The 21,450-nt window shown below is 43.3% G+C and overlaps 1 protein-coding gene across 4 annotated transcripts in view; it reads right to left on the bottom strand.

Annotated features, from left to right (window-relative positions):
* Window positions 1-21,450, bottom strand: part of fgf13a (fibroblast growth factor 13a) — a 109,141-nt gene that overhangs the window by 52,900 nt on the left and 34,791 nt on the right. For 3 of the 4 annotated variants that reach the window (XM_037077351.1, XM_037077350.1, XM_037077349.1), the window contains exon 3: window positions 3,303-3,470. The exons of the other annotated variant lie outside the window; for it this stretch is intronic. In XM_037077351.1, coding sequence (XP_036933246.1) covers window positions 3,303-3,470 — 168 coding nt within the window. The remainder of the gene's footprint in view (window positions 1-3,302; window positions 3,471-21,450) is intronic. 4 annotated transcript variants of the gene reach the window in all.

Genomic DNA, 21,450 nt, shown 5'->3' with positions numbered 1-21,450 from the left:
CATTTGAATGGGTGAGCGAATACTTTTGGTAATATAGTGTATGTCATTGTGCTATTGGCTCACAGCGGTAGTCACTGTCACTGGTATTACACGATGTTTGGGCATACATCGATTGCATTACTTGCCCACCACTTAAAACATTTGTTTTTTTTTTTAATCAATACTCAGTCGGTATGCTACAGTTTTACACTAATGGTGTCTGCCCCACGCAGCGCCAGCAGCAGAGTCACAGTTCACTTATCATGTGACAAGAGGAAGGACAATTGACTGACAGGCACTGGCGCATTTGTTGTCAAAGCTAAAAGCAAAATGTTTGCCTGTTTGGCAGTATTTTAGAAGCATGAAAAATAGATACCTGATGCAAGTAGAGAACCTGATAATCTTAATAAAGGAAAAGGAGTCAGTTACCTCACTGAGAAGTTGGAGGTGTGCAGCCTTTCTTACTGCTCCATGGTATAAAACTACTCCCTGACGTATGTCAAACTTACTCGCCGCTAAAACTGTTGTTTTGCTCTATAGGTGCATTTTGGTTGAACTACAGCAGTATGTGCTAAACTCTCTGAACACAGTGCATTCCATGTGACTACAGCCTACTTCAAATTAAAAAGTCAACTCGTGTTTCGCCAGCGAAATACTTTTAATGTGAAGCTCGACAGTAGGAAATGTTTGCATTTGCAGTAAGTTAATTCAGCGTTCTACAGAGAGTGAGTCAGGAGAAAATCTTGCCTGGTGCAGTCGGTAACAACGTTTCTGTCACTGCTTAATTAGCCGGTGGAAAAACCTAATCACCGCTGCAACCCAAGCTGAAATATTATTTTCCCAAAAGAGCACGATTTAATTGTAGAACTATGTTAGAAATAAAATATATAATGATGTATTTTGTCCTTCCTGCATCTTTGTATTATTCATTCTAAACACAAATATGCACATGCACGTATTCCGGAACAGAAACCCCCCTACTGATGTTCCTGTGTGCATGGATGACCTGATATGAGACTCACAAGCGGATCATCTGGGCTGCTACAGTCCAAGCCCCTGTGCTGCTGATGTGTTGCTGTCGAGTATTTCTCCGCTGACTTGTGACACCAATATCTTGGTCTTTGTATCAGTCGCCTCAGTGTAGCGCTGCTGGGATATGCATCAGAAGAATTAGCCTCGGAGGAAATTATCCAGCAGATAACTGACTCCATCAAAGCCTCGTTAGATCTTACCTTAATGTTTGTACCTTTTCAGAGCACTCTTCACTGTCAGCGCCTCATCCCAGCAGACACACTCCGGCAGCTCAGCCGAACAAACATCTTAGCCACGAGGCCTCATTGATTTTCCTTTGCTGCATGCAGTATAATCGCTGTCATTAACAGTCATTAATATAATCCAGCCATGTAGGGGAAAGCAGACCAGAGTTCCCTGACTGAACGGTCTGTGCTGCGACACACAGAGACACAAAAACTCTATTTAACATGTGTCGTTCAAGAATCCAGAATGCATGAAAACCCATGAAATTCATTAACAAGTGCAGCACAAAGCAGCTTGAAGGTTGTTGCTATGGTAACAATGTGACGAGGATGACTTTCCTGCTCAGATCCTCGCAAACGCATCCAAACGTTCCTGGTTTTATCTTCGAATCGAACACCGTTTCTTTCTCAACAAAGTGAAAATGAATACATCAACACGTATCCAGGTGTGCAGGTGTTATTCGTACCTGTGGGCAGGAATGTTAGCAGCTGTGTGTTTCAGTGAGTCTGCACAGCCTGATTCGCACACACGGCCTCCATCCGCATCATGCATCAACATTAATGACGTCCTCGTGAACAGCTTACGTAACAGCTGTAGTCTCCCCTCCTTTCCTTTGTAAATTCAGTCACGTCCAAGCGGAGCTGCAGCCAAACTGAATAATACATCTGTACTTTTTCTAGCCAGACCTCCGCTACTATTCCACCTCTTTATCTCTCTCTCCCTCTCTCCATCGTTTGCTTTCTCTCAAGGATAAGTGCATGTGCTTGAGCCCATCAGCACTTACACAGACACCCAACAACAGGTTCGCTGATATCTGAATGTGGAAATACTCCACCGAACGTGGCGCTCTTTCAGGTGCAACAGAAGGCAGAGCAACACATTGCAGAAAACATGAGTGAGATCATTCATAGCTTACCTATGAGGAAGTCTGCAAAGGAAAGCAATTTCTACAATCTTAGCACTCTATTGCGGGAAGGGGGATGATAAACGAGGCAGAGCCTGAGTGCCAGACGGGGGCAGGGTGAGCATGCTTGGAGCAGAAAGGGATTTTTAAAATGTTTTACTTCAGTGCGTATCCTAACTGTACAAAGGCTGATAACATATACAGTACGCAGGCATGCTGCTGCAAGCTCTAAAGGAGGAGAGGGGAAACAGAGGTGAGAGGAGAAGGTGAACAGGGTTGCAGAGGGAGAAGGAGTGATCTCAGGGAGGGAGGTAAGCGGGTAGGCTGCAGCCAGAAAGCCCACAGAGCCACAGGCAGAAGCATAGGACGCACAGGGAACATGAGGGGGAGAGGGGGAGGGTTGCTGACTTGCAGTCTCTCGCTGAGAAGATTACTATTTAGTCATGAATATGAAACATTTCAATCTCACATAGTCTCCGGGACAGGATGATAAAGGAGTTTCACCTTGTTTGCCCCATTGAGGCCAGTTGAAGTAGAAGTTGAAATTGCCTAGTCATTGAGCTCATTAAGGCAGCAGCTGCCTCCATCTATAACCCCTTTTTCTTTTTTGCACTTTGTTTTGGTCTGTGCATGAGCCTCAGGGTGGCAATGACCGAGTTAATGGTTTGGGGAAGGGAGGGGGGGCGGGCAGGAGCTACAGATGCTATGCTCCTCAGTCCAACATTAGGGGTTGTGCAGACACACACACACACACACACACACACACACACACACACACACACACACACAAACACACACCCTGGTACAAACAGTCCACGCTGGACTGGAGCAGAGGAGAGCCCGGGGAGAGCTGCCCTCCTACAGGTTCTCTGCGAGCAAACATGCCTTAAGCATTCAGTCTTATTCTATGCTCAGGCACTCACACCGGCTCCCACGCGCACACACACATTCGTGCACAGACACACTCATGCTAGAAAGGGGCAGAAACACACCAGATGCTCTCTAAAAAATGGGACAGGAATGAAAGAGAACTTAGTTTGGAGGGGAGGGGAGCTATCAGTTCACACAGAATATGAGAGAGAGGGGAAAACAAGACGAGAGTGGGCGGGGGGGGAGACGAGGAGCATCAGCAAATCAAAACAAGGAGGGGGTGCGAACAAACCTTCGGGCTCTGCGCTCTCTTTGTGGACGGCTTGCTTCAGGGGGCAGCAGAAGATTTCGTGACACTTAGCACGAAATGGGGACCCTTTACTCCTTATATCCGCAGAGTGGATGGAGTCCTGCCGTAACATAATGTACTCCTGGGTACCTGGGGCAGCGTCATCCTGGACTGCGGTGGTGCCATAACAGAATGAACTGGGGTTAGAAGGCTCACCACAAACGTAAAGTAAAAACAAAAACAATAACAACAGCCAAAATCACAAGGCAGAATCACAGGCAAATAAAATCACATCACAACATCGGCAACAGTTATAGCTTTAAATAACATTACTCGAGTTCGTAGTGATAGAGAGAGAGAGGAGAGAGGGACAGAAGAGGATAAGAAAGAGAGATTGAGAACATCAAGCTCACAAAACAACTCAAATTAAAGACAACCAACAACAGTGGGGGATCCGTTAAACACATCCTTGGTCACTGAAAAGGAGAAGTGATATAAAATAACACAAAAAAAGGGTAAAAGGAAACAGTCAGGTGTTCAGAATCACTGTTATGGCAGGCTTTTAGCAGGCACGGAACCACGAGCCGCTGCACTCGAATGAGGTGATTGCCGGGGCTGGGAGAGGACTAAGAGGTTGTGGTACAGCAAGCCAAGCGTGCAGTCTGCTACCGTTAATACCAAGTGAGCATCGCTGGCGTCGGGTTGTGGGTGATAATGGCGATTATACTGTATGAGTAGGCAAGCAGATGCAAAAGGCATGCACAAGGCCGCCAGGTCACACCGGAGCAGCCGTATTTTCTTGTCATGCTCCGCTGTTCAGAGCTCCGATAACGTCATTCAGCGTGTGTGTCTATAGGAATCCTGTGAAAAGCCCTGCGGTTTCTGTCTGGATCTATTGCATCTGTCCTCTTCTGGGCACAGTCCCTGCTTGGCTTCGATCACTGACCCATTTTTTTCTCCGTGTTGATGGATTAGCTACAAGCGAATCAACCCAAATAAATTGTATCTTCTTTCCCTAATGGATTTGAGCGCTATGCTTCTCTCTGACACATTTACTACTTAATGAAAATGACTACAGAGAAGGCTATTAATCACTCGCCACTGTACACCGCCATAATGCTTAATCCCCCTCCTCCATTTATGACATGTGTGACCAACATAATTATCGTACAGTTCAGCTAAACTTACCAGGAAATGTGCGTCACGCAGAGTGTTAAAACTGTACACATGTAGCTGGTGACCCATTTAGCTGCTATCTACACATCTCATACTGTGATGGTATCACGATCGTGTGCTGCATGTAAACATGAATGGATCACAGTGCCGCCTCAGAGTACACTGAACGACTAAATATAAAACTAAAACATTATGTCGACAGACTCCCACACACTGACTTCAATGTGCTGTATTCTCACAGAGTGCACAGACTCTTCCTCGCAAAAATAAGATCAAGAGGCACACACACGTTTCTCTCCCTCTGTGTCTCACACAAAAGGGAAACAAAAACAAGCAAGACAACATTGGGCAGGTTGCGCTAATTAATATAGTTTTAGACGGTGGCAGAATTAGAAGATACTGAACACAGTTATATAGGAAAAAACTGAGATGGAAAGTAATTATTAGAATGTGTAATGGCATGGTGAAATTCATGGCTGAAAACAAAATAAAACATGACCTCTGTCGGTTTATGTGTTCTGTGTATCATCATAGTATTTTCAGTGAATCCCTAAACTATTTGACTATGCTGCTGCATTCAGCATTGAGTAATAATCAGACCTGTGTGGGCGCAGTGTTACCAGCCGCGGCAAACTACAGTACATCGCTGCTCCGTATTCATAAACCCGACACACTCACTCTCACTGGAGCCAACTAGGAACACGGAGCCAAAACCATTTACTGCTGATAATTGGCTGTAGGTTTACTTTCATTCATAAAACCCTTTTTTTTTTTACACATAAACATTAAGTGTATTCCATTTCGGTGAACCGCTCTTTATGTAACTACACTTTGTCCGATCAGTTTTAATGGGGGTAAAGCAGCGCGATCAACAGGTGTGCAGGATGCCAAAATGATTATGTCAGGAATAAATTGGTGAAAGAAGAGGATGCCCCCCCCCCCCGCCCCACCCAAATTTCCCAACTAAAGGATAAAGGATTTCAGCTCTAAATATGCAGTATGCATACCTAAAATTGCTCCTTCCTTTATCACATTGGGGTTGGTTGTTCTAATTTGTCTTGGGATAGAGGGGGAAGTGTTAGGGCTACATTTCTCTTTATAAAACAGTAAAACATCTACTTTGCTGAAGTCTCAGTAACCAACTAGCTAGCTGGGGTAGGGGTAAAACTTGGAAATGGGATTGGGCCTTGAACTTACAATAGACACAGCCTCTCAAAGCATCCCGAGAGCGACTTTATCAAGTCGATTTATCCGCGGCTCTGTCAAACCAGAATAAAGATGTCAAGTACGTGGCACAAAACATGATTGACAGTTATCTCCTACACACTCCCTACACAGCTTGGACTCTCTGAACTGTTCTTGATCTTTGCATGACTGCGTCTTTGCTGACTCATTTTCAAGCTGAAAGTGAATGAAAGTTGTCAAAAGCTTGTCAAGTTGCTCCAAAACTTTCCAGCAATGAATTTGTTTTCTTTTACATAGCTGTGTTTCCATGGCAGAAACCTTCCCAAGGGACGATTAACCTTTGTAGTAACTGTGTTTCCACCCCAGGGACCAGGGTCTAAATTAAGTGCCAGTTTGTTTCAGTCAGTGTATTTTACCCCTTCCTCAGGGGGTTGTGCTTTAAAAATGAATAATAATTTCAGGGATGGGTTTTGTAGTGGTGTTATAGTAGTAGTACTTTAGATTGGCCTTGGTCTTGAGACCGGTCTCACTGTTTGAAGGTCTCAATCTCATCTAAGAATCAACATAATCTTTACTCGGCCTTGTCTTGGTCCCAGACAAAGAGGTCATGGCTTTGTCTTGATTTAGGTGGTCTTGCCTACAACACTGGCTTGCAATGAGAAACATGTGTGATCAGTCGGGTACTTACAACATTTTAATATGCCACCATTTTTGAGAATCTCCAGTATGAAACCAGTGTTTCATTGTGATTCGACACATCAGCACAGAGTTACAGAATGAAGCATGCGACAGATGGACCGATGACTAAGTCCAGGTCATCATTGTTTCATGGTCACGTGTAAGAATGACGTGTTAAAACAGCTGCTGCTTTTTCACATGTCAGCGAATTAATTTTCCCTGATCTTCATGGTCTTCAGCCTCCTCCTTTCTGACAGTCTTGGAGTGGTCGTGTGCATTTTAAAGTGAATAAAAAACTCACTATGGAGAACAGCAGATGAGATCAGTATAACACTGTGTTTAAGTTATAATACTGATGTGGCCTTGAATAGGAGACCTACATCTTTGAGCTGCACATGTCTTTCACAAACACCCCCTTTAGCAGGGCTGATAAACTGGGCCACAAGTCCTGAAGACAGATCCAAAATTGAATTCTGCTCACATGCCAACAAGAGCAGGTCCACTATCCACTAGGCAAGCCATTGGCTGACACGGGCCTCTCTTGTGTGTTTAACCCTAGAAAACACACACACACACACACACACACACACACACACACACACACACACACACACACACACACACACACACACGAACAAACAGGCAGCAGCAGATAATCAGGGCTCCACACCCAGTGTAATTAATCACCACACGCCTTTTCTCCTACAGGACTTATCAGTATCTCAGTGCCTCCTTCAGGCTCCTGGATAACCTGCTACACTAACAATTCTGCCCCAGTAGAGGGTCCTGAAAACCCCACAGATACTATCCAGTATCGCAGCCCCTATCCAAGAAAACCACAGTGCCACTGAAACTTTAATGGCACTTTGGAACGACGGAGAGAAGGTCTAAGTTTCTTTCCAGGAATATGACCCCGTTCTCTGCTCCTGAGGCACAGAGGTGCTGCGACTGTACTCGATCCATTAGAAACTGAGCTAATCAGCCCTTTTGCATAACCTTTCAACTGAGCACAGAGATGGAAAACAACACCGATGAGTAGAAGAAAGTTGGCTATTACAGCCATCCTTTTTAAAAACCGTTGTATCCTGACTGTATCCCCGCTGCCTAATCAGTTGCTTTCCTCCTCAAACAAACTAAACAAAGAAGGGAGTTTGTTTCATCTGCACAGGCAGGTGTTAAGGTGCACTGAGACACTTCCACAGGTTAGTTGGCAAAGGGTCAAACTTCAGAGTGCTTAAAGGCACAAACATTAAAGCGCTCTGCAGTTGTTTTCCCTCTGTCGTCCTCACTCTCCTCTCCGCTGGTGTTTAAGTATTCCTCACTCCTCTCATAGCTGAGGTTGAAAATGTGTGAGTGTGAAAGACAGGAAGAAAAGGACTCTCGAGAACTTCAACAAATGTTCTAATTCCAGCCGGCGTTTATTAATGAGCCAGCTAACTGCCGGCTCATCCGAGGTAATAAAACTGAGTGACGGTGGGGCTAAGAGGACGAACAGAGGAGGGGGTGGGCACCATCTTTTACAGCCTGTCTCCCTCATCCTTGCCCCAGCCTTGATGAAGAGCGCATATTGGGATTGAAGGATTGCATGATGAATGACACGGCGGGGCCTGGGACCCTCGCTCTCAATCAGACCAGTCGCTCAGAGTGAGCTGTCAGCCAGGTTCATGATAGTCAGTGATCTACAGGCACCGGTGTTACTGGACTGGACCTTCAGCGGGCTGCGATAGATGTCCTTGTGCCTTTGACAGGAATAAATCTCATAGTAAGGAGAAATGGGCACAAATAGAAGGAGGAGGGGGGTGAGATGTGTCTTCGCTCCGGTTAGTTGCTCATCTATTTAAGGCCCCTTATGAATGACACGCCCGGGTTTTATTGCAACACTATGTTAGATGTGTGGGCAGTATTTACTGTATGAAGAACAAAGAAAGCAGTCTGCAGTGGCCATGCTGTGCTTAAGTTCAAGCGTGGATGCGTCTGCAGGCCTAATGTGGCGAAGCATCATCAGTGACACCGCCCGCTCGCAAACGCCGCCCGCTTCGTGTTCAGGCGAGGTTCAAGGACGTGTGTAATCAACTTGAAGCACTGTCAGGTCCAGAGGAGTGAACTACACTTCCATATACGAGGTGCAATCTGCACAATTTACTCGATTCATGGCTCTGATCCATCAACGAGGTGGAGCACAATTCATCATGACTTGACGAATAGCACACTCACCAAATTAGAATCAGAATTAAGCACAGAAACGGGTCTGCAGCCCGAGGTTTGTGTTTCAAAAAATAGCCACATGGCCTCAATGCGGCTTTACAAGGAGCAGAATCTAGCACATCGTCTTCTGGGATGCCTTCGGTTCAGCGTGGCTCCATCTCAAGAAATAGTCGTTTTATTTTGGTTGTAAGTCACCTTGCAGGCAGCGGAGAAAGTGAGTCGAGTTGAACTTGAGGTTTTCCTTTGAAACGCGGAATGAGCTTGCGTTTTTTTTATTCATGCTCTTTCATCCCTTTGAGCTTATCGTTTGTCACTCTCTCTCTCGCTTGCTCTCTCGTGCTTTCTTTGTTCTTTTCCCCTTTTTGTTATAAACAGAGGCTCTATAGTGTGACTTGATAAGCTTGGGACAAACATTGTAGCCTTTTATGATCAACACATTAATCACTTGATAACTAAACTCATGACAAATTGACATTAATAGGAAACTGAAAAAAATCAGCTTCTATTCTAGCCTGTATCCATAAACACTGTTCACGATTCAGGATGATGACATTGTTGTTTTTCAGACCCTCAGGCGAAGATAATCACCCCTCATCTGAAATCCTGACACGTTCTGATTCATACCTACGATTTCAGAATCTAAAAAACTCTTTAATACCCACAGTATATGACACTGTTGAGCTCCAGTGCCATTAAAATGAAGCAAAGTGCAAAATAGCATGTACGTTTTCAAATCAACGTGTGCATGCGCCACCGGTAATATATCAAAACGTATGTGTAATTCCATTAGTATAAAGAAGCCATGATGCATAAACAAGCATGAGGAAACAATTTCCACTAATGCTGGCAATTACTCAAAGGCACTACAGTACGGTCATGGCTCTAGCCGCGCTCTCTGCGCAAAAGGAATTCGTTCACGTCGATACGCAGTGTGTAAAGAAGCTATGAATCTGCCTCAGAGGACAGACTGACATTTTACCATGTTTATTCATCTAGAAAAAAAAAAAAAGCAGTGTGGAGTGGTTTCATCTTCCTCTCATCTCCCACCCGGTAGCATCATGACACTGAGCCCAACATGTGATTGCAAAGGTATTGCAAGTAACTTGAATCCTGGCTCGACTAAAGCCCCTGTGGCCGACCCCTTGAGCCACCTGCAGGCTGTGTTATCAGGGGAGATTGTGGGCACGGAGCACAGAGCCATATTGAGTAGAGCCACTACTACTCTGACAGACTGTCACATACAGTACAGTGTGTTCGCCATCATCAGAGGTTCAGTGGTTGTGAGTAAGTGTCTGCGTGGTGTGCTAAGAGAAGAGGGGGATGAGCCGGTGGGGGAGGGCGAGTGTAATGCTGCTGCCTGCCAATACGGCACGTCTGCAGAGATGAGCGCGATGAAACTGTTGGTGAGGGCCCGATGATAGACACATATAGCGCTCATATGAAAAAGTATTGATCCGGCATTAAAGCATGGCCTTGCAGAGAGCCCATTTTACCTCATTCTGACAGCTTCCTTAGCCTCAGGGTTTGTAGTCCGCGCACACACTCATGCAACTCCCACGCGATGAGCGAGGGAGAGATACGTACGTTGTATGCCATCTGTTTATAGGAATGTTTGTGTGTGGTGGTGGGTTCGGGGGTGGGGCAGAAATGTGGTATGTCGCACTGATGAAGAAGGTTCAATCTGAAAACACCTATAACAGCAAAGGAAAATATCTCTAAATACAATAAACGGCATAATAAGTGAATTACCCTGCAGGTAGTGAGAGCCACTCTGAGGTGTGAGAGGAGGTCAAACACACTGCACGGACACATGTAGCGCATTAAGCACTCAAAAGGTGTCACGCTTTAATATCCGGTGCCACATCCAAATACAATGGTCCGTTAACACCTTAAAAAGGCTAAGTCCTCTCACACTGAACAAGAACAGAACAAAACCATTTAGACCTGTGAGCTGTTGAAATGCTTTTAAAGTTTGCAACCATTCAGATCAATGTGACACAGAAAGTACCAGTATATAAATATTATCGAAGAGAGACTGTAAGTAAATCCACCGCTACGTTAACCGTTGGTTTGTGGAGTATCATTTTGAAGCCTTGAGGTTTGTATCACGTCATCTTGGTGTTTTGGGAACCAGAAGAGACCATATTTGGACGAGCTTGGAGCTGGGGAGGATAATCCTGATCGGATCTGACTGAGAACCTGGTGTTCCAGAGGGAAGGTTACCTCCTGGATATTAATTTGGTTGGCTGAGTCACCCTTCAGATAGATGTATTATGCCGGTTAGAGAGTATGCAGGACAGCTAAGCACTGGTAGCGAGTCGGAAAAAACTCAGGTCAAGGTGTCTGATCCAGTTTACATCTTTTACATACGCTGGAATCTGCAGTGTCACATGTGGTCTTTATTAAACAGAAATTGAATACAAAGAAAGAAAGTACAATTTAAGTTCAAATGTTCCACCTGGAATATGAATAGCAGCTTCAACATTCTTCCTTGCTGATTGAAACTGAACTGAAACAGCGACCTAAACTCGTGAACAACGGGAACACGGTGTTCTAGTGAATTATCAATCACAAGGTAGCCGTGCCCCAAAGAATACCCTGCTTTAATGTCGATGTTACACTAAACTAGGACCATAATTTACAAAATGAACACATTGCTACATTGAAGAACACCTGAAACTAGTGACTGAGACCATAATCTCATGAGAAAACTGTTTACTGACCCAATGAATCAAAGTGGGTGAGTATAAAAATTGAGCTTTTGACCTGGGTTTTGTCTTGTAGACCTCAAGTTTGTGGATCTGACATTTAGCACATTTAATCCCAGAATGCCAATTTAATCTCCACCAGAACAGAATCTGCAACTCATAGCGCACACAAGTCCTTAACGACTCAGTAAGGACACTGAAACTGATACAAGTCTATTTGTCTGGGATACATAACTTAGATTTGCCTGGACCTGGATGACTGAGAACCTCCATCACCACCAGAATAAGTAGCTTTTGTGTTGTTTCTCAAAATGATGCAACTACATTAGAAGCGATACGTCCTTTTTGCACTTTAAAGTCGACCACTTGAGAGTCTGACTCCCAAACACACACTTATAAACAACTTTCCTTGTTTCACCTTTTCACCCTGAGAACTATTTTCTTCGCACCCGATAGTTTTATAATGGAAGTTTAAATCCCTGGGATGCATCAGTTGGCTTGAAAATATGCCAAGTTGAGAAAAATCAATATGGAGAGACTATTTGGGTCCAGACTCACTCGCTCTTTCTGACACACACACACACATACACACATATATTCCCACTGCTTTTCTAACTTTTTCAGCATTACTTCTAGGTCGCCACGATATGATAAAAATATTCATGTAGAAAAATTATTAAAGTCACGATGGTGTAACATTTCTTGTGTTCTGTATCAAATTAACTTGTTTTATTATTATTATTATTATTATTATTATTATCATTATTACTGCCCGAGAGCAAATAAGCACATAAATACAAATGACCTAATAAAATATTCTCACACACACAACCCTCCATCCCTATCATGGATTCACGTTTCATGGATATCGTGTTAACGGACAGGGATCAAACACACACACACACACACACACACACACACACACCCCTGCTAAGGAGGATTAATGCTAAGGATCCCCTTTTACAGCAATTAACAGCTGACAAGAGTAAATGGGATTGTAAAAAAAAAACACATACTTCTGCCTTTGAGATTGAGAAGAAGTCAACCCCCTCCCAACATTGTGAGGGTGGGGGAAGTTCAAGTGTAATAGGATCAACCGGGCCTGAGCAGTTAGTGACACCAAGTAGCTTATGATATATCACATGTCAAATCCTCTTCAAATTCATATGTGTCCTATTCACGTCGACTCCCTGCTCGCCGTCAGATGTCACAGAATGAGTGTGGTTTTGCCGGCAGGTTTCATCTCCCGACACAGATGTTAATTGAACAACATCTGTCTTCTTTTATGTATGAAGACGATTAGCCCAGTGTCGACTGCCTCCTCCACATAAAGATCATGAACGAGTGCTCGGTTCAGCCATGTGTTTCACAGTGCGTGCTCAGTTTGCAGCGTATAATAAGTAGCCCACTCACATCTGTATGCACACTGTGTACAATCATACACCGTAGATGCACGTTAAACAAAATGCCACCTGTTACGTTTATATGATGACATCTGGTGTCAAACATTGATTGCAGCTTTGAATTTGCAAAGATTTAATAAATCACTGACAAAAACGACGCAGCAGCAGGTAAAATACCGTCATTATAAACTAGGGGTTGTTATGGAAACCCTTACTGACAGTAGGTTTAATTATTTTGTTATTGCCGTTATCTTGAGTTCACAAGTTAATCATCAGTTATCTCAAGATTCTCTAGAAGATTTCTTGTTATATAGGGAAAGTGACACCAAGAAAACAGATTTTACATGTTGTCATGGGAAAGCTGAGAAAATACGCTTGGCTTATGACCGTTTAGAGTTTCAATCACAATCTATTTTATCGCGATTGTGACACAGATATACACAGATTAGAAATAGCCTTGCAATCTCTGTACTTCCACCAATAAAACAAAATACTGCATTACAGATACTTCTTTATTGGGACGAGCTTCTCATCTGTCATGCTGCTGGCGTCACCTTCAGTTCTGCCTTTTTATTATTATTATTATTGTTATTATTATTATTATTATTATTATTAGAATATTAGAATCTCTACAACTGGTCTAAAAGAAAGATTGTACAGTCCTTCGAGATCGCTCACAACTTTAAATAGTCACTTTGCTTACCCCTTTCGGCAATTCTTATAAGGGTCATTTGAACAAAAAAATAATAACACTAATAATGTTTAGAGGGTTTTAAAGTATTTAAAAACAGAATCTTTTTTTTAATTAGCAGCCTGTGTATGACTAATTTAAGATAAAACTTTTATGAATTGTTTACTTTTGAAATGAGAGAATCTGAAATAAAGGCTCTCCTTTCACCTCCAAATAACATCCCCAAAAGAATAATTAAAAAGAAATTACAACAAGCCCTTAAGAAAGGAAGCCAAACATTTGCTTTTTAATTGACACGATCGCTTGCTGCTACTGACTCTAATTTCTAATTTGAATGCGTCCCGGGTCGAGCAGCGCATTTGTTGCCTCATGCTGAAAAATGAATATGCCACATAAACTGCTATATAGACTCGTATTCTCAGCCAAGCTTTAAAGAGCAAAACATACACTATGAATCACTATGGAATACAGTATCCGACAAGAAAAGATGTTGATCTATGTATTGAATCAAAGTGGCTTTATGGACACAAACATGAGCACACAAATAAACCGGCTCTCGGTGTACGACCTCGGCCGACTGAGAGGGAGCAAAACAATTTATTTGTCTTCACAGTTTCCATAAAAACTGCGCTGCAGTAAAATATATAACCTCTTTAAAGTTTGCAAAGGTCATAAAAGTGTCCTTCATTGGCTCAGTGGCACAAGTAGCCGTAAAGGCTCAGCAAAAAAAAAAAGAAAAAGCTGAAAATGTCTGCCAACAGAACGCTGTCATCTAGTGAGTTGCGTAACGGGAGGCAATCTTAGTACGAGACCTGCAGCTCAGAGCGAGAGAGAGACTTAAGAGTCCGAGCTGCTGGATCATGAAGCTCAGCATAAGTGCAGATATAAATCTTCAAACACTAAGATCTGATCAGAAACCAGCCTGCTGACCGCTCCCAAGCCGTGTACTATCAGTAACATTCAACGTCAAATAGTTGAGACTCACTGAGCGCTACGTTAAAAAGTACACTCTGTGCTCGTCTGAGTAAATAGCATTGTATTTGGGAGCAGTACGCTTGATTTATGTTTTCTATTAAGCATTGGCAGCAGTCACTGTCCCAAACCTTCTGTTCTGTCACAACCCTCAGTGCACTTAGCGCTGCTTCGGTGCACAGCTGACTAAGTGCATGGACCCATCTCCCCGCCATCCATCGCTATCAGTTAATGAGGGGTCGATAGGTCGTGGCTCAGCGCTCAGTCACTCTGTAGCTAGGACACTGAGAACTTGAATGATCCACCTTTACTTTTTCAAAAAACACATAACATCATCCTTCTTTCTCGACGCCTGTCTCCTTTGACAAAACACCGTCAGATTTCTTTAATTGAGGCACAGGAACAATGGAGGGAGGACAACTCCGAACGTTAAATCACTTTATTCCATCAAAGTTTTGAGTGGTTATGCAACAGTTTACGAGCACCCTATGATCATATCACCAGTAAGCCTTCACAAGTTGCGACAAGCGTCTTTATTAATTACTTCAACGGGGAAAAAAAAAATCTCCTTGATCCAAGCGCCTGTGCCAAGAACACAGTCCTTGGCAGAGCAGATATGGAGGGCAGCATCTTCCTCTGCCCCCTGCCAACCAGATCAGATCCCAGATGGGCACAGAAACCACACATACTTTCAGTTTTGTAATGCACATTTACAGCCTCTCCTGTTGGTTAGAGGAGAAAAAGCTAGCAGAGGGAGAGGGGGTGGAGATGGAAAGAGGAGCAGAGGAAGGCATGTGTGCAGTTTTAAAGAACAGGAGTAAGAGGTGGAGCAGAGAAAAAGAGGGTGACCTTAAAACGCCATTAATGTGAAGTCTGCAGCGATTTAACTGAGTGTTTTGAAGTAAAGTTTTAAAAATCCCCTCATTAATTACAGATCGCTAATTCACAGAGAAACAGCAGAGGAAAGGGAAATGAGTGATGGTTTGTGTTACAGGAGACCTACGTGTATTATACTTTTTCTTTTTCTTCCTTTCCTTCGGTGTGTAATATATGTTCTTGTGCATGTAAAAGGTCTTGAATGTTTAAAAAAAGACAAAGTCGGCACCAACAAATACTCCTCTCTCCCTAAGAAAACACAACACACTCTGTGTCACTCTGTGATGTCATCATTTCACTAATTTGCATAATTCATGCCTGACTAACTATTCTAATAGTAACCCAAAATAAAATTATGAACCTGAAAATGAGCATAATATTTCTCCTTTAAATATATTTAGCAACCATTTGATCAATACATGTAAGTTCCTATGACTTTCCAATTCAGAAAGTCAAGATTTGTTTGTAAATTGACTGATTGATGTTAAAACACAGGGTGCGATACACAGTGTCATTATCCTTTGATTTTATTTATTTTTTCATATGTATTCATTACTAAAATACAAGTTTCTACAAATACACATTTTGCTATTGTGTCTAAGCCTTGTGGAAACTTATAGCATTTATGATATAATAAGTCTAAATATCTAATATGTTAAGTGTTTTATATACTTGCATGACTTACTGATGGGAGTATTGTACTGTATCTATGCTGCCAGATGAGAAGAGAAGATAAATTCAAATGAACTATAAAACCCTCGATGAAACCACCAATAAAACTCTAAAGTATCTAAGATATGCCATCTGCCGTCGCACTCATCAAAATTTTGAAATAGTAATGAAGCTAACTTGTTTTCCATCATTTTTTACTGCACATTCAGACTTAAATATAAATGTTTGGATGGCAGTTTGAATTAGGTTATTTCACTTGTGTTGTTGGTGTGTTTCCATGTGTTGCACTTACAATGTGCCATATGTCCTCTCAGATTATCATATCGTGTTTGTCGGCGTGAGGAAATCTGCTCGCAGGAAATAGAAAGCAGCGAAGGGGCCAGTTCAGCACCGGGGAGGTTGACACGCAACCGGCGACTTTTCACTGAGAGCTTCACATGATGCTTTGCGGACGTTTTAATCACAGCGAGTAATCGGGGTCAAAATCAGGTGAGAATTGCCTGAGGAGAGGACGGGAACAAAGAGGATTGGCCCGAATAAAAACGAGAACAAGAGTGACAGGACGGAACAATATGTCCGTACACTACTACACGAGCGAGCACCATAAAAAACATACACTATCAGAGAAAAAGGATTATGCTGGTATTATGGCTAACCCCTCCGTTATATTAACAAGTGACGGACGCACTGTCGACTCCAATTGACCAAAGAGTCCCAACTAGCTTGGCCTTGATGCAGGATTACATAAAGGATTCAAAGCCAGGCATTCAGGGAGAGGAGATTTAGGAACAGCTAACGCCAACGCTATCTGAATCATCAAAAATATGGGATTAGTGTTTGATGGCTCAGTTTCCTGATGATGCATTTTAAGAGGGACAAAATCCGCACACACACACACACATATTCACACACATCTCCTAGTTGTTTTGCTTTTGTCAAGCCGAGAGAACATCCAGGCATTTGTTACGCTTTGTGATGGAACCACAGCACCAAGAGACCATTAAAAAAATGACGAGGACCGAGTTCTGTCTTCCAGTCTCGCCTCTGAGACGAGCTGAACTGGAACAAATAAGGTTATTCCAGAACAATAGTCAGCGTCCGAGACAGTGGTCCTTCTGAAGCGACAGGAGAGCTAACCAGTCACGCGCATTTGTTCTCGTCCCGTCTTCCTGGACTTCTGGTGTGTGCGGTAACTTCTGTGTGTGCCTTTTTTTCTGATTCTGATCTGTCATTTAATGTAAGATGTAAAACTGGCTGATTTCGAGCCAAACAACACAGAAATGCAATTAATATGACCTAGAAAGAAGTATAAATAGATCCACGTTGTAGTCCGGAAAGTTTGGCCAAAACAAGAAACAGAGACTATGCAGCATTCTTTGTTTTTTGCAGCTTCATAGAAAAGACCCGTCTGCACAAAGGTTATAAAGCTTCTCAGTGTTTGGTCTTTGAGACAGGAAGGAAATTCTACCAAAGCACAATGGGTGCATCATTGTCTTTGTAGATCACTATTCAGAATATGAATGGAGAAGCATTTTCCAAGTCTTGTGGCCTGACACCGGACGGATCCTGTTCACTCGCAGCTGTTCTCCAGCCTGAACGTTTCCTACTGCATCAGCCAAGTCATCCCAGCTGTTAACCTATCATGTGCTCTACACACTCTCCTCAACACACACACACACACACACACACACACACACACACACATTATTCAGCTGGGAAAACCATAAGAAAGCGGGGTTAATGAATAGCAGTGCTGGTGGCAGTCATCAGTGGTGGTAATGCCAGAATAGTTGTCCTCATGCTACACAGTTGCCCACTAGGAGATTTAGTGCTTAGCACCATCCCAGCAGGGAGTGCATCCAGAGACACACAGATACTGAGTCCAGGCCACCAAGGCTGAGCACAACTACAGAGGGGACAGAGGTTGATTTGCTTGCATGATCTTAGGAGACAAACAGACAGATGTCTTTTCATAGTTTGTTCGTGGTTTGGAGTCTGTAGGCAGATCGACAGAGTTAGGAAGACACATTTATGCTCAACTCCAACTTCTGTATGAATCGTTCAGTACCCAGTAGAAAACGTCCACAGCAAAAGTCTCTCTCTGTCATCCTGTCCAATTGCTGCACAACCTCTGATGACGGTCAACAACAACGACATCCTGTTCTGAGCTCTGTCACTATGAAGGAATCAGAGCTGTAGCACATAACACCCACGTCACAGCATGACAGCAATGACTACAATATCTGCCCTGCTGAGGTCACGGTCCCCGGTCATCATGCTTTTATGGTTCTCAGAACAGAGTCAAACACACTTTTGTGTATATGTGTGTGTGTATATGTGTGTGATTGCAGTGTGTCTAATATTGTTGTATAACAAATATCTTGAGCATACTCCAATGTGTGTAGGCGGGTTTGTCTGGGGAGTCCATCTGCCCAAGGAACCTTGGGGGCATCTGGAGAATGTGCATGCACGTGTGTGCTCACACGTAAAGTCACATACTCGGTGTAAACACAAGGACAATCCAGATTTTTACAAAGCCCTGGCCTGTGGCTTGAATTCATCATAACTGAGCAATCATCCAGGACGTTTTAATGGATTGTGTGTTACAGGAGCTGATGTCATTTTTTTATGATATTGGAGGACGAGAGATTAACAAAAAATTTTAAAAAACACAGGATAACAAACACACCCATTCAACCAATGTTTGCTTAAATCTAAAGACACGTCTGTCCTGCTGACCGAGTGCTTAAAATGCAAATCACAATGCTATAGAGGTGAACGGTACACCGGTTTTGTCACCAGTGTCACGTTCAGCCACGACAAGGATTTTGCAGCACCATCATTACTGTCATAAATGTTGAAGTGTATTCAAAATAATGTGCTTTACTGTGGCTGCAATAATATGCAGCTAGAGGGCTAAACACAAGCTCAGCCTGCTCTGTTGTTATAACCTTACACTAAAGCTCCTTCTGCTCCGTGACCCTCACCAGTTTCTCAGTGCCATATGTTAATATACTTGATAGTCCCATGGTACACTGACTGCTATTATACACTGACTTTTCTGTGCAGTAATAATAATAATTAGCCTAAGCTATCTAGGAGGCAGCTCCTTCCAAATCACATGGGCCTATACCTCGTTTTTATACCTGTTTGAAGCCAATAAACACAAACATTTGTATTTTAAACCGTATTCGGCCTTAAGATACATTCCCTCAAAGAGGTTAGAATCATGTTTGAGTGGAGAATCCCTTTTATTTTTGCTAATACATTGCATTGATATAATGCTATTGTTGTAACAAACAAAAAAATACTTTGATATAAATTTTGGGTCACAGCCCCTCAGCACTAGCATCCTGCCAGTTTGATGTCAGACTGAAAAAAGCACTAAAATCAACTATCATGTCAAAGATGGACAGAGTTTCTTGTGAGCTATTTTTAGTTTGTGTGCAGAAATGATGAAATCTTGTCTGTTTGGATATAACAATCTCTGTGTAGTGTGTGTGTGTGTGTCTGTGTGTGTGTGTTTAACCTTCCCTTTGCCATGAGCCCCCCTGTGAGACATGTAGGCTGTACTGGTCTTATCTCAAGTGGCACTCTCTCCAACTTAACACTAATTCACCACAGCAAACGCTGTCCAAACACATGCCGACGCGAGCCTTTACACCACCGACTCCGGGGCACGAATCTCGCTGCTTTACTTATTTCTGGCTTCGGCTAATAGCCCTGGATGTTAATTGATTATGTGTCCCCCCATAGAAACTGATGCGGAACAGCAGGCGAATAAATTAAAGCGTCCTCCTGAAGCACGGAGGAGAATAGCACCCGATCACTCCTGTTGTCTCACATGTGCATTTCTGATCAGTGCACCTGAAGATTGTGTCACCGCGCTGATGTGACTGTAAATCAACTACAAACACCTCCAGGGAAATTATGTGTAATTTGAAAGAAATGGAATAAAGAAAAAAATGGGGTAAGAGCACACTCAAAGTAAAAATGCAATAACCTTGTAAGTGATCAGATAAAGTGTGTCGCAGGCAGAATGATGGACTAAAACCTTAAAAGCAAACAAGTGTTGGGACTGAAGGACAGTGTGATAAATAAAGTATGGCTAAAAAAAAACTGCCATTCAGAGCTGAGTGCAGTTCTGGTTCTGACTCCATACCAGGTTGCTTGTGCTTGTGTGTGTGTGTGTGTGGCTGTATGTGTGGAGGGGCTTGAGGGGGGAGGCATTAGATGATGCTACCGGCATTTTACGACTACACAGAACCCATTACACAGTTGAGGAGTGCAGCAGAGGGAGGGGACAGAACGAGGGGAGTGGAGGATTTAGCTCTACACCAAGACATGAATAATGCAGCCGAGCCATCCAGACATGCAGCTGTGTATCTTTTATAAATGCCTTACACAGGCAAAACAAGTTTAGCTAACATTTCCTCCCGCCACTCAGCGCCACACGTCGAGGGAGAGTGGATGGGGGGGGGGGGGAGTGTATCTCAGCAGAAGCTTCTGGCACCACGCGTGTTTAAAAAAAAAAAGAAAAAACTGACATCCGAGAGCGATGCAGCAAGAAGAGTTCACTCCATCCATCTCACTCGGGCACTGCACTTGAAGGATTTTAAAGAAATGATACATGGAGCAGAGTTCGGCCCTTCCTCTCGCTCTGATCCCCAGTGAGGGTTTTACAAGAATCGGGCCCGGTCATAGGCATGAACAGGGCAAGGGGCACCATCTGTGCGAATTTGGGATGGATGAGGGGGTCATCATGTTAAGCCCCGCAGATGGTGACCAATCACAAAAAAACACAAGTGCTCCACTGTAAGTGGCCACTCATTTCATTCGAGCATGATACCATGTGATCTTTTTTAAGGACAACTCCACAAAGTACCCAGGAGGATTCTGTTTGTGTGTGCGCGCACGTGTGTGTGTGTGTGTGTGTGTGTGTTTGTGTGTGCATAAATCCAGGTGTCTTTGTGCTGGTATGCAAAGTAAATGTATATTAGAGGAAAGAGGAGTGTGTGTGTGTGTGTGTGTGTGTGTGTGTGTGTGTCTAACTCCGAGTCGAGCTCCGGGCTAGGTTTACTATCTGGTGTTTACAGAGCGCCTGATCAGAGGGATTACAATTACACAGGAACTGCTTAAGACAGCTGCTTTACTCAGCGTTATCAAAACCACCCACGCTCGCCATACACTGACACCCGGCGACACACACACACACACACACACACACACGAGTGGTAAACAGGAATCCACACCCTTCCCAGTATTTACAAGCACTTGTGCCAGCAACAGGTGACAATCCTCTGCTGGTAATTTTATTGACATCATTTTCTCGAGGGACTGCTGTGTCATCCAGTCATTCCTAAAAACAGGTGAGGCGAACAGTGCCGATCAATCCATGAATTGTTTAGTTGCTAAGATATTAAAAATGAAATGTCCATCATGATTTCTTAGTTCCTTCTTTTCAGTTTCAAACCCAGACTCCTCATTTACTATCAAATATGTTATGCAAAAGCAGCAAATCAGTACATTTAAGAAGCTGGATCTGCCAAATCTTCTCAATCTTTGCGAAATTAGTAGTTTTCAGG

Source organism: Acanthopagrus latus, chromosome 18, assembly GCF_904848185.1.
Source record: "Acanthopagrus latus isolate v.2019 chromosome 18, fAcaLat1.1, whole genome shotgun sequence".
NCBI lineage: Eukaryota > Metazoa > Chordata > Actinopteri > Spariformes > Sparidae > Acanthopagrus > Acanthopagrus latus.
Note: the sequence above shows the minus strand (reverse complement) of the source record. Positions and strands in the feature narration are given on the sequence as shown.